A 19,039-nucleotide genomic window follows, 5' to 3' on the forward strand; every position below is an offset into this window, starting at 1 on the left:
GGGTGAACTATTCTTTGCAAGGGATTGATCAAATTGTCCTTACTTTGAAAGCCATCTACGGACAACCTTCCCTTCAACTTAACAATATTCACGAAAAAGTGGATATGTCAAGTATAAAGCAACATTTATATACAGATACAAGTTAGTCACCTGTTAACAAGAAAATAACACACACAAAACATTTAACTTAAGGTTTTTATTTATTATGAAAAAGTACTGGCAGTCTGTGTCAAGCAAACAATGGAACCAAATGATTAGTATATGTTCCATATCACAAAATAATAAGCTATGGGAAAAATGAATTAAACCACGCAAATTATAAATCCTAATAAATTAATCCTTAAAATAATAGCAACAATACATGATTACACTTGGGTGTTGCACAGGAAATATGGAAGAAATGTTTAAAAGACACCTGAGAGTATAAATATCAAAGAACCAAGTTGCAGCATTTTTTCAATTAGTTCCACAGGTCCTCTTATCTACGTAACCAAAGCTCAAATAAGAGGTTTCTTAAAAGAGTTATTGATGTAAAAATTTGGCTTAACAAAATTCTAAAAATATTGGTTCTTATACAAACAATGCAGCTGTGTAGATTTGTTTAATTAGTGTACAGTGGGAAACAATTAGCATAGTATGCCCTATAAGGTGTTCAGCGCGATTAATTACATTGTTCGAGATATGGTTATGCCCTCTCCCCCCCAGCCAGATTTAGTGTAAATTGAGTTATTGGTGACTTTATCTGAAGGGAACCTACATAAGCACTTTATAACCCATACAGTACACATTTAAGCAGTTAATGAATATTGCATAAACGTTTGTTAACTGCAAATAGTGACAAAACTGAAATATCAACTTGTTAACATAAGCATTTATGCAATGTTCATGTACTACTTATGAATGGGTTATTAAGTCCTTATGTAGGTACCACCGAAATGAAGTGTTACAAAATGTACCGCAGTAGGTCCAGACTAAACTGATCTAAGTAGCATTGTGCCACATGAAGGGTAGTGGTACATACTGAACACTTGTGAGATGCAAAAATTGATGATCAGCACTATTGAAACACCACAGGTACGTAATATACTATGGAAAAAGTGTTAAGCACAGTCAAAACTCTGTACACGGAGCATACATCAAGAATATAGACAAGACAACTAAAGAGATGTTTGTTTCCCTGGCAGAGTGTAGTTTTCACTTGAAGAACACAGGAAGTTCAAACCTAAGGCTTGATTGTGTTTAGAAGCGTTTCATGAGAAAAGGTGAGTTTCTTAATGGAGTCCCTTTTTGTCCAACTGCTTTCCAAGGGAAGACAAGTATTACACAAACATTGCGAGGTAAATTGTTACCCTTTGTGTGAAATAATCATAAATTTGGCGCGAGGCAGACTTGCTGTCAGAAAATTAAACAAATACATTTGGAAAATGATGACATCCATGAAGACATTTTCAATTCATTTGAAAACATAGCAAACACTTTCACTACGTCATATTGTGGCTTGGTTTGAAGTAGTCCATTTTTGTTCGATAACTGCCAGCAGTTACCGAGAGCTGTAAACAGATAAGAACTTGTGAAAATGTGTACAAACGGCAAAAGCGTTTCAACATAAAAGTTACAGGTACATCCCATTACAATGGAACTAACAGTGACCAAATGATGCAGCAAGAATGATCCATTAAAGTCAGTTGGTTAGTAAAGACAGAGAAGGAAAATATTGGAGGGACTGTATGACGAGAGAGGTGCCTTAGTCACGCAATTCAATCTTTCTGTGGAAGAAATTACAGTTATAGCAAGACTCTGAGAGCATAGTGTCTGAGAAAAGCCACATACATAGAACCAAGTCATTATGCTCAGCAAAGAAACAGTTTAAAAAAAACAACACATAATAGCCCCAATCTATCCTTTATCGCACTTTCCTAAAGCACTTGGACAAATGTGTCTGACTAACCTAACCATTGGTTATAATAAGTATAATGAGATCACGTGTATCTTTATCAAATTCCACAGTGTTCAATTGTAGAAGCATATTAACACAGTGAAAACCTGTCACACAAATTAGCCAAGTAGCTAGCATTAAAAGCAACCTCTGGTTAAAAGTGGTATATTGCATATGTGTATTTGTAATGTGCCGACGAGTCGGCGTAAACCTGTAGCAATGATTCAAACTGTAAACATGGTGCAATAATAAGTATGAAATAGTTTAAGGCTTTCTGAATTTCCTGAAGTGTTGTTCACTGAGATAAAGTAATCATGTCCATAAAGATGGACAGACAAGTGGAAACTGTAGAAAGTGTCTTCTCTTTCTCTAACAAAATGTAATTAGAGACACACGCTTACTCACAGGCAGCGCTATCCTATCCAAGTGTGTAGTCTGTCACCCCTAATATAAGGACTACAATTCATCACAAGTATTACTTCCTCTAATATTTGTTCACGATATTCTCTACAATAGAAGGTTAAAGGTTATATACATTTGCATCCGTAACGGACCTAGTATTACGTGTATCATTCGTCAAGGTTTCATGGATAGTAAAAAGAAAATTGAAAAGTTGATCTAGAATGAATAAGAATGGTGTGTAACCAGCTAGTCTTCAGCGGTTTAAACCATTCATCATCATTACTGAAAGTTAAGTTGACCAGCATTTAAAATTATAATACAGTAAATACGATATTACAAAAACATTTTTTTTTTAATAACTAAGCCAACTAATTTCCAACGACAAAAATGCATGGAATGTGAAACCTCTTGAAACTGAGGACATGTCATCAGCAAAGCTGCTACACTTTTAGTTGACCTCAGCCTCTCTACGCCTCTAGTTAAATATCACAAAATGGCGCTAGCAAGAAAGGAAACAGCCACAGTAAAAAAGCATGGAGCACCATTTCTCTAAAATAAGCCGAGAAAGGAAGGACAACATTTGGCTGATGCATGTGCTGAGACTGAGGAGTGAAGACATTGAGAATTCCCTGCATGTGTGAGTGTTTTTCAGTTAAAGGTTTTGAGTATTAGTTGAGCGTTGAGACTGGTGTCATCTTCATCCGTCGGGGTGGGTGGTGAACGTGCCCCCACCTAGATACTGTTGTGTGGGGAGCTGTGACAGACAGGCCTGGCTAATGGATCTGATTGGTTAGGACCACTCCCTGTTACCCTTGCTGACCCCAGCCCTAGACGTGGGAGTGAACCCACTGACCCCTGCACTCTACTGGCCCATGGCTGGGCTGGACGCCCCCTGTCCCCCAGGGGACGAGGCCTTGCGGCCCAGCATGGACGGCTGGAAGTCGGGGTGGCGGCGGGCGTGCTTGATCAAGTGGTCGCTGCGCATGAAGCGCTTGTCGCACAGCGGGCACAGGAAGCGCTTCTCGCCTGTGTGTGTGCGCGTGTGGCGAGCCAGCTCGTCCGAACGGGCAAATTTTTTCTGGCAGTCGGGCCAGGTACAGGGAAAGGGTCGTTCACCTGATGAAGGGAGACAGAAAGAGAGACATTCAAATGAACATACTGAGTGTGACACAAATGTCAGACTGGCAAATATTCGCCCTGCTCGTTCCAGTCACTAACACTAGATATGCAGCGGTCGGTAGTAAGCTAGACCCTTGACAGACCCTTGTATACCCACCAAGTGTATAATATTATCAGCATCCATTTTCTTTATAACACAAAAAGGTCATCCACCCCTTCTGCTCTATTTAATGCACCAAATCAACCTACGTTATAAAGAAAAACCTACTCTGGTCATGGTTCATGTTGAAGAGAGACATTTTGAAAAGTGAATGCAAAACGTAGACAGGCAATAGATATTGACACTCATAGGGCAGACTAACACCAACATACAGTGGGTGGCCATCTTAGAAAGGCACCCTCAACACATCCCATAGAGATAGATAGAGGACTCTCGTGCCCAAAAGCCTATTTTAGCATGGGCAGCGCATATTTGAGGACTTTCGCCATTTTGAAGTATCAAATCAAATTGTATTTGTCACATGTGCCGAATACAACAGTTGTAGTAGACCTTACAGTGAAATGCTTACTTACAACCCTTAACCAACAATGCAGTTAAGAAAATAAGAGTTAAAGAAATATTTACTAAATCTAAAGTAAAAAAGTAACAATAAAATAACAATAACAAGGTTATATACAGGGGGTACCGGTACCGAGTCAATGTGGAGGCTATATACAGGGGGTACCGGTACAGAGTCAATGTGGAGGCTATATACAGGGGGTACCGGTACCGAGTCAATGTGGAGGCTATATACAGGGTGTACCGGTACAGAGTCAATGTGGAGGCTATATACAGGGTGTACCGGTACAGAGTCAATGTGGAGGCTATATACAGGGTGTACCGGTACCGAGTCAATGTGGAGGCTATATACAGGGGGTACCGGTACAGAGTCAATGTGGAGGCTATATACAGGGGGTACCGGTACAGAGTCAATGTGGAGGCTATATACAGGGGGTACCGGTACCGAGTCAATGTGGAGGCTATATACAGGGTGTACCGGTACAGAGTCAATGTGGAGGCTATATACAGGGGGTACCGGTACCGAGTCAATGTGGAGGCTATATACAGGGGGTACCGGTACAGAGTCAATGTGGAGGCTATATACAGGGGGTACCGGTACCGAGTCAATGTGGAGGCTATATACAGGGTGTACCGGTACCGAGTCAATGTGGAGGCTATATACAGGGTGTACCGGTACCGAGTCAATGTGGAGGCTATATACAGGGTGTACCGGTACAGAGTCAATGTGGAGGCTATATACAGGGGGTACCAGTACAGAGTCAATGTGGAGGCTATATACAGGGGGTACCGGTACAGAGTCAATGTGGAGGCTATATACAGGGTGTACCGGTACAGAGTCAATGTGGAGGCTATATACAGGGTGTACCGGTACAGAGTCAATGTGGAGGCTATATACAGGGGGTACCGGTACAGAGTCAATGTGGAGGCTATATACAGGGGGTACCGGTACCGAGTCAATGTGGAGGCTATATACAGGGTGTACCGGTACCGAGTCAATGTGGAGGCTATATACAGGGTGTACCGGTACCGAGTCAATGTGGAGGCTATATACAGGGTGTACCGGTACCGAGTCAATGTGGAGGCTATATACAGGGTGTACCGGTACCGAGTCAATGTGGAGGCTATATACAGGGTGTACCGGTACCGAGTCAATGTGGAGGCTATATACAGGGTGTACCGGTACCGAGTCAATGTGGAGGCTATATACAGGGTGTACCGGTACCGAGTCAATGTGGAGGCTATATACAGGGTGTACCGGTACAGAGTCAATGTGGAGGTTATATACTGGGGGTACCGGTACAGAGTCAATGTGGAGGCTATATACAGGGGGTACCGGTACCGAGTCAATGTGGAGGTTATATACAGGGTGTACCGGTACCGAGTCAATGTGGAGGCTATATACAGGGGGTACCGGTACAGAGTCAATGTGGAGGCTATATACAGGGGGTACCGGTACCGAGTCAATGTGGAGGCTATATACAGGGGGTACCGGTACAGAGTCAATGTGGAGGCTATATACAGGGTGTACCGGTACCGAGTCAATGTGGAGGCTATATACAGGGTGTACCGGTACAGAGTCAATGTGGAGGCTATATACAGGGGGTACCAGTACAGAGTCAATGTGGAGGCTATATACAGGGGGTACCGGTACAGAGTCAATGTGGAGGCTATATACAGGGTGTACCGGTACCGAGTCAATGTGGAGGCTATATACAGGGTGTACCGGTACAGAGTCAATGTGGAGGCTATATACAGGGGGTACCTGTACAGAGTCAATGTGGAGGCTATATACAGGGGGTACCGGTACAGAGTCAATGTGGAGGCTATATACAGGGTGTACCGGTACAGAGTCAATGTGGAGGCTATATACAGGGTGTACCGGTACAGAGTCAATGTGGAGGCTATATACAGGGGGTACCGGTACAGAGTCAATGTGGAGGCTATATACAGGGGGTACCGGTACCGAGTCAATGTGGAGGCTATATACAGGGTGTACCGGTACCGAGTCAATGTGGAGGCTATATACAGGGTGTACCGGTACCGAGTCAATGTGGAGGCTATATACAGGGTGTACCGGTACCGAGTCAATGTGGAGGCTATATACAGGGTGTACCGGTACCGAGTCAATGTGGAGGCTATATACAGGGTGTACCGGTACAGAGTCAATGTGGAGGTTATATACTGGGGGTACCGGTACAGAGTCAATGTGGAGGCTATATACAGGGGGTACCGGTACCGAGTCAATGTGGAGGTTATATACAGGGTGTACCGGTACCGAGTCAATGTGGAGGCTATATACAGGGGGTACCGGTACCGAGTCAATGTGGAGGCTATATACAGGGGGTACCGGTACCGAGTCAATGTGGAGGCTATATACAGGGTGTACCGGTACAGAGTCAATGTGGAGGTTATATACTGGGGGTACCGGTACAGAGTCAATGTGGAGGCTATATACAGGGGGTACCGGTACAGAGTCAATGTGGAGGCTATATACAGGGGGTACCGGTACAGAGTCAATGTGGAGGCTATATACAGGGGGTACCGGTACCGAGTCAATGTGGAGGCTATATACAGGGTGTACCGGTACCGAGTCAATGTGGAGGCTATATACAGGGGGTACCGGTACCGAGTCAATGTGGAGGCTATATACAGGGTGTACCGGTACAGAGTCAATGTGGAGGTTATATACTGGGGGTACCGGTACAGAGTCAATGTGGAGGCTATATACAGGGGGTACCGGTACAGAGTCAATGTGGAGGCTATATACAGGGGGTACCGGTACCGAGTCAATGTGGAGGCTATATACAGGGGGTACCGGTACCGAGTCAATGTGGAGGCTATATACAGGGGGTACCGGTACAGAGTCAATGTGGAGGCTATATACAGGGGGTACCGGTACCGAGTCAATGTGGAGGCTATATACAGGGGGTACCGGTACAGAGTCAATGTGGAGGCTGTATACAGGGTGTACCGGTACAGAGTCAATGTGGAGGTTATATACTGGGGGTACCGGTACAGAGTCAATGTGGAGGCTATATACAGGGGGTACCGGTACAGAGTCAATGTGGAGGCTATATACAGGGGGTACCGGTACCGAGTCAATGTGGAGGCTATATACAGGGTGTACCGGTACCGAGTCAATGTGGAGGCTATATACAGGGGGTACCGGTACAGAGTCAATATGGAGGCTATATACAGGGGGTACCGGTACAGAGTCAATGTGGAGGCTATATACAGGGTGTACCGGTACAGAGTCAATGTGGAGGCTATATACAGGGGGTACCGGTACAGAGTCAATGTGGAGGCTATATACAGGGGGTACCGGTACCGAGTCAATGTGGAGGCTATATACAGGGGGTACCGGTACCGAGTCAATGTGGAGGCTATATACAGGGTGTACCGGTACCGAGTCAATGTGGAGGCTATATACAGGGGGTACCGGTACAGAGTCAATGTGGAGGCTATATACAGGGGGTACCGTTACCGAGTCAATGTGGAGGCTATATACAGGGGGTACCGGTACCGAGTCAATGTGGAGGCTATATACAGGGGGTACCGGTACCGAGTCAATGTGGAGGCTATATACAGGGGGTACCGGTACCGAGTCAATGTGGAGGCTATATACAGGGGGTACCGGTACCGAGTCAATGTGGAGGCTATATACAAGGTGTACCGGTACCGAGTCAATGTGGAGGCTATATACAGGGTGTACCGGTACCGAATCAATGAACGGGGGTACAAGTAGTCAAATGGGTGGGACTTCCTATGGGGGAAGGAAGAATCACATAACATAGAATCAATTCCATCCAGGTTACCAGGAGATCGGCCAGTGAATTATACTCGTGAGGAAACATTCCAAAACTGTAGGTGGCAGTAAATCAACAACCCTGGCCTTGTATCTGTTCAAACAACACACTCTAGGTGGCAGTGTGCACACGTTCTGTTTGTTTGCCAACTCAGAAGTAGTAGATGAAGAAAATTGACTACTTCAAAATGGAGATGGCCTCAATAGTATATGCCATTTAGCAGACACTTTTATCCAAAGCGACTTAAGGTCATGCGTGCATACATTTATCTTATGGGTGGTCCCAGGAATCGAACCCACTACCCTGGCGTTACAAGCGCTGTGCACTACTGAGCTACAAAGGATCAATAGAGCTCCCAAGACGGTTTTCATGGGAATATTCTAAAATCCGCATAAAACATTTTCCCACCAGAGATGCGTTACCAACAAATTGATTTATTGCGAATAAAAGTAGGTGCGTGATGAGGCAGTGCACATAAAAATAACGTGTGGTTAAATTCCCATGCACCAAATACAAAATACAAGGTGAATGGGTTTCCATCGCATTTTCGGTTCTACTGATGGATTTGCCACAAAAACTGTTGCGTTTTATAGCGAATGTGCCCACTCTGGTCTTGACACGTGTGCTCTAGCCAACAGCTCACATATACAGTGAGGGTAGGCTACTTAGATGATGATATGGATAAGAGGTAGATTTTTTGTCACACGGTAGCCTAGCATCGGTCATCATGTCACTAGAATAAGACCCTCTATATTGGAAAAGAGCATCAAACTCATCACCTAGCACTTTCACCAGCCTGTGAAGTTCATCGTAATTTATTCAATCTGTAGCCGAATAAACTGCATGCTTTCCCGAGTCGTAGTGGGACAACCACACAACATATCGCATGACTACAAGTTTACGTCGATGTGATGGTCATTATATCAATTTTTGCGAATAAATGCGTTTCCACCGTTGAGGACAACCTTTATGTTGACTAGACTGTAATGCATTAAGGTATCCACAATGTGCAGCCTCCTACGCCTATTTTGTGGCCCTAATACAATAAAGTAACATTGCTAATAGGAGTCAACCCAGGACAGACGAAGGGGTGCCAGGAGCTATATTCAAGACCGCAAAGCGGATCTTCGTTTTGCAACACTCCACACTCCCACTCACTGGTCATGGCTAGAAGGGATACCAATTTTAGCTCGCAAGTGATTCCGTGGAAATCACATCCAATTCAGTCTGCTGTAGAACTCGACACTGTGTAAAAACGCAAACTCTCGTCGTAGTGAACGGGACTATGACGTTTTTGACGAAACCCTTCTAGCCATGAGCCACTCACCCCCGTTTTGTGGGCGTTCCCTAACGATTTGTTCTATTCAGCTCGCTTTCCTGTTCTAATCCATCACTGACCCTGAACACCCCCCCCCCCCCCCCCCCGCACTGTGCGGACACCTGGGCAGTGGACACCTGATGCATGTATACAAAGTTACAACGCTAAACATACCATTTTGACTGGGAAAACTATGGCAGCAATGGCTGATTTCAAGAAAGATGTTTTCGAAAAAGACGTGACTGTTACACGATGGCCACATTGATGCGAGGTGGGATTAAAAGATTTGGCTGTTGTGAGTTGAAAGAATCACCGAACCTGCGCAAACGCCCCGAATGTTATATTTAATCTCGAACTCACTTCGTATGCAAATCAACCCAGTTGTAGCATGTTCGTCACTAGCCTATTTTTCGTCCAGCCCCATTCTTTTGTTCGATTACTTCTTTGTTATGAGCCCTCTGAGTTTTTCCCCTTTTGTTCTGGGAGTATTGTAACGTTACTAACTCGCGGGTAAACGACTCGTCTCGCCCACCCAATCGACAGTGTATCCCCGTGAAGAAAAACACTTTTCTTCAGGCAGAAATATGATAATTGTAGATAGGAGTGACTCACAAAGGGGGAAGTGCTTAGTTAGTAAGGACAAACTTGAAGTTCTGAATCAAATTGCATAATAAAATGATATTTGTGGAGACTATAGCTAATTCCCTATTTTTTAAATAGTTTAAGCTATATAACAGCCAGCTATATAATTGTACCTGTATGGGTTCTGATATGGGCTTTCAGATGAGATGATTTTCCATAAACTCGGTCACAGCCGTCGTAAATGCACTGATGTCGCTTTACTGGGGACCGAGGCGTCCCTCCTCCCCACTGCTGTTGAGTAGCATTGTACTGTCCAGGAATTGGAGTAGCAGAGGGGGTCATGGTTGGGGTAGTTGAGTCAGACAACGTGGTGTAGCCGCTCTCCCCACATGAGGAGTTGCTGCTCTCCGAGTAGGCCGACATGGACCGGAACTTGCCGTGGAGGTCCGTGAGGATCCCGGCCACCGTCATCATGTTGGCCCCTTCGAGTCTCAGCGTCTCGCGCACCTCCCTGTCCTCGCTCGACCCTTCGGGCTCCCCAGGATGAACGGCCTGGGGAGGGGGCTGGGCGGCGGGGACAACCGGGGTGGGTCGGTGTAGGACGGGACCGCTAGAGATCGACATCAGACATTTGGCGGCTAAGTAATCTGAATACGCAACCATCGACATTCTTGTTTTATGTCGTTGACTTTAGCAAGTCCTTTGTAAAATGTTGTTTTGTTTTCGGTGTCGTCTTCGAAGGGGACTAGCCAGAGATTTCGACTTCGTTATGTCAGACGAACTCGTTGAACCGACTTTTCCAGCTATCCCTCCCTATACGTCACAAAGTCTTGTCGATATGTGTGCTCGAAATTATAGAAAACAAAAGCAAAAAACTATACTGCCAAAACGTGCCCGTGCCTCCAGCCCCACATGCATGCTTTACATCATCCGAGGGCTCATTGTGTCTGCCTCTGAGAAGCCGGTCAAACCTACGTCCACCGATACAGAGCAACACGCACAATCTGACGTTGCGGACTGACGTGAAGAGCAGGCGTGGTGGATGTGTATCTCAGTGGGTGGAAGCGACCGATACAGCAGCGTGGAAAGGTGGTGCTCTGTGCTTGAGTTGAGGGTGTAGCCCTACTGTAAATGGTTTATCACATTTTATGACTTCCTCTTACACCCTATTTCTCCTTTGTCAACAACATGTATATGAAGGACTAAAAATACATGTGCTATTTCAGCAATAATTACATTTTTTGTTATTTTTTATTCCATTACCATAGTGCATAATTATTTATATGCTGTATATTAGACTTATGGATTATTTTACTCTTTACTCTGAAAGTCGTTATTCTATTTTAAGGTCTAGTACCTAAGAGCAGAGGCTAGACAACGACACTAGATGTCTCTCTTGTCCCTCTTCTTCTTTAGCTTCTGCTGACTTCCATATATAGCATCACATAAACAGTCACACCCCATTTTCTCTGGCTGGCTGTTTGTGAAGCCATCTGTCGCACCATAATTACTCACTTGGAAGCTTAACCAAATCTGACCCCAACAATGAACTGGTGGATATCATCGTTCCGTAATAGAGACGCAATAGAGCCTATAGGCTATACGATTAATGAAAATGACCGTTATGTACACTTCCATCATAATATAAAAACATGGATCACCCTTGATTACAGTGTTAGGGGTGGGATATAAGGGTGCATAGAACATTTGGGTCACAGAACATACATCTATTGTATATGCAACAATATGACAACCAGGTTGCCATAACATTGTCGATTCTCACTAAAAAGCAACAAACATAAAACTTTAAAATCCCAAATGTGAGTTGTGCTTTTCTGTCTGGAAGGAACCCTTCTTTATCCATAGGGCGGTTTATATACCCTAGAGTGTCTTTGCATTGAGGGGAGTGGGGGGTAATGTTGTGTCAAGTGACTGGCTCAGTGGATGTTTGTAGCTCCAGGCTGGAAGGTATTTCCTGATTGGATACTGTGAGTAGTGCTGGTCACTGTGGAAACAGGAGCAGGCACAAGCATGGCCATTCATTGCCTGTGTGAGAAAAGGGACTGTTCTTCAGTCCAACTACTGTACTTACAGAGTCTTGGAAGCCAGGGCTGCTGCAGTGACTTGAGAATGGTATATGGCACCAATCAGGCCTTTGAGGACTGGAGTTGCCCACCCCTGTTATATGACACCAATCAGGCCTTTGAGGTCTGGAGTTGCCCACCTCTGTTATATGACACCAATCAGGCCTTTGAGGACTGGAGTTGCCCACCCCTGCTATATGGCACCAATCAGGCCTTTGAGGACTGCAGTTGCCCACCCCTGCTATATGACACCAATCAGGCCTTTGAGGACTGGAGTTGCCCACCCCTGCTATATGGCACCAATCAGGCCTTTGAGGACTGCAGTTGCCCACCCCTGCTATATGGCACCAATCAGGCCTTTGAGGACTGGAGTTGCCCACCCCTGCTATATGGCACCAATCAGGCCTTTGAGGACTGCAGTTGCCCACCCCTGCTATGTGGCACCAATCAGGCCTTTGAGGACTGGAGTTGCCCACCCCTGCTATATGACACCAATCAGGCCTTTGAGGACTGGAGTTGCCCACCCCTGCTATATGACACCAATCAGGCCTTTGAGGACTGGAGTTGCCCACCCCTGCTATATGGCACCAATCAGGCCTTTGAGGACTGGAGTTGCCCACCCCTGCTATATGGCACCAATCAGGCCTTTGAGGACTGGAGTTGCCCACCCCTGCTATATGACACCAATCAGGCCTTTGAGGACTGGAGTTGCCCACCCCTGCTATATGACACCAATCAGGCCTTTGAGGACTGGAGTTGCCCACCCCTGCTATATGACACCAATCAGGCCTTTGAGGACTGGAGTTGCCCACCCCTGCTATATGGCACCAATCAGGCCTTTGAGGACTGGAGTTGCCCACCCCTGCTATATGGCACCAATCGGGCCTTTGAGGACTGGAGTTGCCCACCCCTGCTATATGACACCAATCAGGCCTTTGAGGACTGGAGTTGCCCACCCCTGCTATATGGCACCAATCAGGCCTTTGAGGACTGGAGTTGCCCACCCCTGCTATATGACACCAATCAGGCCTTTGAGGACTGGAGTTGCCCACCCCTGCTATGTGGCACCAATCAGGCCTTTGAGGACTGGAGTTGCCCACCCCTGCTATGTGGTCATGTCTCATCTTCATAGTTTTCATTCTACTACACAGTAAGATATCTATGGTTTTTGATTGGATTTGTGATTTGACTTATTCCTAAAGTTTGTTCTCATTTCGGACAGGGATGACTGACTGTTTTTCAGTGAAGAATGGACAGTAACTGTTGATACATTTTGAAAAATGAGAAAATGAGTTCCTACATTATGACTACTGGCATTTGCAAATGAGACATTTCAATTGAATGAATTCAACATTGAATCTGGAGGTTTCACTGAGTTTTTAAGCTTGTCTAAAGGGTTTGTGTGTATATTTTGGGATTTAAAAAATGGCTTTTCTTTCCAGCAAGACATTAACACATTCCTTATAAATTATTTATTAATAACGTATTAATGAATGTTATTATGAAGTGTTACTGTTACGTGTTTTGAATTGAATAAGATAACTACTTCTCTGTTGACATTCAGTATTTATTTTCCATTTAAAAAACAATAATTCTAAATGGTCTGTTATTTAATGGCTACAGCTTCCTCATCACCAGACAACATGTAGCAGAGAGGGGTGAGTTACACCTGCAGATAAAGCACGACGATAGCCACTCCTCTACAAGGCTCTATCTCAGGCAGAAATGGACTGGCTCTCAACTGTGTGTGTCATCTGATGATGCAGGTCAGATATACAGAAATATTCACACCATTATGGTGATTTTTTGGGGTGAAAATGTGACTTTTGGGAACCATCAATGTAAAATCCTTGAATTCACCTTGAAAATAACATTTTTACAGGCCAATAATTATTTCACTTTTGGAACTCAGTTCCCCCGAGTTCCTCCTAATTTGCAGCCCTGAATATAATGAAAAATTGAAATTAATATGATATGGGACTTTTAGTGATGTTCTTTTCTATGCTCCCTATAGATCAGGAATCCCCAGAAGGAACATTTTGTGCATTTTGAGGTAAATCTGAAATGACAGCATGAATATTGATTGCTTTGTGCGTTTTGTGTTCTTTCTCTTCCTTGATTTTATGTGCTGTGCTTAATGCAATGTACCTATTGATTATTTCTGCTTGTGCTATAAAATCATTCATTATTATGGATGATTTGAGTTACAAAAGCACATAGCATCCACAATAATGCATGATTTAGTCACAAAATAGTGCAGAAATTATACAAGCACAGTAGTCCTAGATAATTCCAGAACATTGCAATTGTTTTTCCTTAGAATGTGACACTCTGCGCCGACAACCATCATGAGTCTGTATCAAGTGTGCCAAAGCTGGGCTGAAACCAAAGCCTGACATCCTGCAGCTTCCCAGAACCACGTTTGGATACCTATGTCGTCATATCATATTGTATAGTTGACAATCCTCGTGACTTTTTCCCATCCTGTGTCAATTCTTCAGACAGATCTGTACTGGATCTGCGCTAATCCTGTACGCCCTCTACTGGTGAAGATGAGAAACCTCTGTCTGTGTCAACAGGCCGATTTGTGACACACCCACACAAAACCCCAACACATTCGCTACATACGCTACATATGCCCACACACACGCATACACATTACACACTCACTTTTACACTCATCATTTGCTGTTGCTACTCTGTTTTTATTTTACTCTTATTATTATCTATTCTCATTTACTCTGCCATCATGTACATATCTACCTCAAATACCTCGTACTTCATTGATCTGGTACTGGTACTCCCTGTATATAGCTCCTCGTTGATCTGGTACTGGTACTCCCTGTATATAGCTCCACATTGATCTGGTACTGGAGCTCCATTCTGGTGTATTTTGTTCTACTCCTCTAGTGTTTCTATTCTGCGTTGTTGGGAAGGGCTCGTAAGCATTTCACTGTAAAGTCTACACCAGTTGCATTCGACGCATGACAAATCGGCTTTGATTTGATTTTGAGGCCGTGCATAATGAAATCCAGAAGTGCTAGGGACAGATGACAACGTTTGTGACATCGAGACCACCATGGACCCTTTCTAGTGCATGTTATGGTCATAAAGGACCTGTCCCATTGTCAGTAGGGTTCAGATGGGCCGCCTAACAATTAGCCTGAGTCCCAGATCATTTTGTGCTGTCTTGCCAACTCCATTGCTGTCATGGCGTGACAATGACAGCAATGGAGGAGACTGCACAAACAGATCTGGTACTCAGGAAAAACAATTGGTGCCAGATCAGAAAAATATCTTCCACCAGTTTCTTGTGTACCTTCTAGCCAGTTGACACTTGAAGGATACACTTGTTTTCATTGATTAAATACTCTCTTTACTTTAAAACTAGAATCCTTAGTTGCTCCTAATCTGTGATGTCCATTCCCGGCAGTTGACTACTCTGTTGAATGACCACCCTTGATTACAGTGTTAGGGGTGGGATATATCAGTCTTCCCAGCCTGGTGCAGGTCTACAATTTTGTTTCTGGTGTCCTTTGACAGCTCTTTGGTCTTGGCCATAGTGGAGTTTGGAGTGTGACTGTTTGAGGTTGTGGACAGGTGTCTTTTATACTGATAACAAGTTCAAACAGGTGCCATTAATACAGGTAACGAGTGGAGGACAGAGGAGCCTCTTAAAGAAGAAGTTACAGGTCTGTGAGAGCCAGAAATCTAGCTTGTTTGTTATTGACCGAATACTTATTTTCCACCATAATTTGCAAATAAATTCATTAAAAATCCTACAATGTGATTTTCTGGATTTTTTCTTCTAATTTTGTCTGTCATAGTTGAAGTGTACCTATGATGAAAAGTACAGGCCTCTCTCATCTTTTTAAGTGGGAGAACTTGCACAATTGGTGGCTGACTAAATACTTTTTTGCCCCACTGTATATATATATTCAAACCACAGAAGTTTGGTGGCACCTTAATTTGTGAGAACAGGCTCGGGGTAATATATATGTATGTATGTATACATATATGTGTGTATGTATGTATGTATATATGTATGTATGTATGTATGTATTGTGGCAAAGAAGGGGGTTGAGTGATAAATGGCAGATATGTGAGAGCAGAACTAATAAACGGGCTCTGCCCGATCACTAAAATGGCCACCCCTGTCAGAACTACAGATAACAAAATGGCCGACCGCCAAAACTACAAGTACCAGAAGCAAGGGGAACCCTCAGAAGGTGGAGCCGACCCACAGATAAAGGGTCAAGAAAAACCAGGAAGAGAGAGAGGGTGTGCTGTAAGGATCTATGAACAATAGAGAAAGAGACAATAGAGATTGGCTGGATTTACCGTGTATGAGCTGGATTGTTTTGGACTTACCTGTTGGCGTTTGGACCTGGACCTACCAAGAACCCGATTCGTGTACCGAACCCTGCTATCCTTGACCTCGCCTACGGCCTGGGTGGACCAGGACGGAGAAACAAACACACAGGTACTGTCCTGTTCGAAAGAACTCTCATTCTTGGGTGATTTGGTGACAGTTTACCACTTAATTTGTGACAAACGCTCCTAACCTTGAAGAGGTTTGCCACACGTGGTGGAGAATGCGGGCATGGACTAACCATACCACTGGTTAGGTAGAAGAAGAAAAAAATGTTCAGTTAGCACTCCAAAGGGGAGTCAGGTTTTCTTTTGTGGCTTTGTTTGGTTAGGACAGCTTCTCAGGAAAACAAGTATGGAGGAAGCCATACAGGCCCTGTTACAAGCGGCGGCCGCCCAACAAGAGGCAACCAGAGCTCAACAAATAGCTCATCAGGATGCAATGCGAATGTATCAGGACACGTTACAGGTCCAGCACCACACCAACCAGCTGCTCAGAGAAGAGCAAGAGAGAAACACCCGGGAGTTAAGAGAAGGCCTAAAGGGACTAGCGGACCAAATTGGGGCTCAATTACCAGCTGCAAATACCCAGAGGCGGGCCAATCATTTTCTTCAAAAAATGACAGCACAGGATGATGTGGAAGCATACCTTACCACCTTCGAAAGGACGGCAGAGAGGGAGAAGTGGCCGAAAGAAGAATGGGCAGGGCTTCTGGCACCATACCTGGCAGGGGACGCTCAAAAAGCGTATTTCGACCTGGAGTTGAAAGATGCACAGGATTACGATAAACTAAAGGGAGAGATCCTGACTAGACTGGGAGTGACCGATACCGTGAGGGCACACCACTTCCACCAGTGGTCCTACCGACCGGGACAACCCCCACGAACACAGATGTTCGACTTGATTCACCTGGCACGGAAATGGTTGCGACCAGAGACCCGGTCATCCGCCGAGATCGTTGAGACCATCGTACTCAACCAGTTTCAGCGAGGTCTACCCCGAGAAGTGAGACGATGGGTTGGCCAGAACGAGGTACTTTCCGCCGACCATCTCGTGGGCCTGGTTGAACGGTATTGTACGGCAGGAACAGCTGAGCAGGCACATGAGGAAAGAATCAGAATCAGGCCGAGACACTAAGGGAAAAACGGAACCCGGGACTGGGTGTCGAGGGGGTCTTCCCCCCGAACCCCTATTATCTGTTACAATTGTAATCAACCGGGACATATTGCAGCCTACTGCCCTATTAAAGAAGAGCCAATGCAATGTAACCTCGGTGAAAATGAAGATGATATACGGTATGCATGTCCTGTTGTAACCACTGTACTTGAAAGATCAATAAACAAACATATGTGCAGGGTGAAGGTTGAAGGGAAAGAGGTTGAAGCACTGCTGGATTCCGGCAGTATGCTAACCCTGGTCGTTGCAAGCCTAGTGCCGAATCATAAACTGGATACAAGACAGGATATCAGTGTTACATGCATTCATGGGGATACCCGTCTGTACCCCACGGCCTTAGTGAGCATACAAACAGAGGACGGTCTGCTTGATTAAGGTCGGAATGGTCCCAAAGATGCCACATGATGTAATATTGGGTAGATACTTTCCTAACTTTGCAAAGTTAGGCCAGAAGAATGGCATATTTGAGAAGCCAACAACCCTGACCAAGCAGGAAGAAGCATGGGGCCTTCAACCAAAGCCAAGAAAAGAGATCTCCCAGGGGACAACATCACAGGTGCAAGTAGGGGAGGAGGAGGATGAAGTGGCAAACCTCGCTGATAACGAACAGCCCGGTACTAGTGGGGCTGGGGTCGATCTGAATCCAGAGGACGACGATCTAGAACCAGCAGACCTGGCAGGGTCCTTGACTAATTTCGGGACGGCCCAAAAACAGGATCCAACCCTGCAGCAAGCCAGAGCAGATGTGCAGGTCATAGATGGTACTCCCATAAATGTTGGGATGATGCCTAATAGTTTTCCCCACTTCATCATGAAAAAGGGTTTGGTGTACAGAGTCTCGAAAATAGGGGTTGATGTGGTGGAACAGTTGTTGGTTCCCACCCGGTACCGGAGGACAGTACTGGATCTAGCTCATGGGCACATTCTGGGTGGTCACCTTGGTATCGATAAAATCCGAGACCGGATTGTAAGGAGGTTTTACTGGCCAGGAATTCAAGCTGAAGTGGCTCGGCATTGTGGAGAGTGCCCGGAGTGCCAGTTAACAGCTCCCCGACCAGCTGTTAGAAGCCCATTAGTGCCACTCCCCATAATCGGAACGCCATTTGAGAGGATAGCGATGGATTTAGTGGGCCCACTACCCAAATCCGCCAGAGGGCACCAATACATTCTGGTCATTCTAGATTATGCCACTCGCTACCCAGAAGCCATTCCCCTTCGGACGATGGCTTCCAAAAATATCGCAAAGGAATTAGTGCTCTTGTTCACCAGGGTAGGGGTTCCAAAGGAGATCCTTACCGACCAGGGGACCCCCTTTATGTCCCGCCTTATGGCGGACCTTTGTAAACTGTGGCAGTTGAAACAGTTGAGGACATCGGTTTACCATCCTCAGACGGACGGGCTGGTTGAGAGATTCAACCGGACCCTGAAGTCAATGCTCAGGAAGGTAATCGATAAGGATGGGAAAACTGGGATTGCATGTTGCCGTATCTGATGTTTGCCATTAGAGAGGTTCCTCAAGCCTCGCTGGGGTTTTCTCCCTTTGAGCTGGTATATGGGAGGCATCCCCAGGGAATCTTAGACATCGCCCGGGAAACCTGGGAGCACCAATCCACCCCGTATACTAGTGTCATAGAGCACGTCACGGCAATGCAAGACAGGATAGCCACAGTCATGCCCATCGT

The 19,039-nt window shown here is 45.2% G+C and overlaps 1 protein-coding gene across 1 annotated transcript; it reads right to left on the minus strand.

Moving 5' to 3' along the window:
- Positions 1-181: 181 nt before the first annotated feature.
- LOC110508991 (Krueppel-like factor 9) lies at positions 182-12,277 on the minus strand. Its single transcript, XM_021589923.3, has 2 exons — positions 9,899-12,277; positions 182-3,454 (listed from the first exon to the last, which is right to left on the minus strand). Exons 1-2 carry the CDS (start codon positions 10,392-10,394, stop codon positions 3,201-3,203), a joined length of 750 nt encoding a protein of 249 aa, XP_021445598.1. The 5' UTR covers positions 10,395-12,277; the 3' UTR covers positions 182-3,200.
- Positions 12,278-19,039: the final 6,762 nt, after the last annotated feature.

Source organism: Oncorhynchus mykiss, chromosome 28 (genome assembly GCF_057628025.1).
Source record: "Oncorhynchus mykiss isolate SJ-2025 chromosome 28, ASM5762802v1, whole genome shotgun sequence".
Lineage (NCBI taxonomy): Eukaryota > Metazoa > Chordata > Actinopteri > Salmoniformes > Salmonidae > Oncorhynchus > Oncorhynchus mykiss.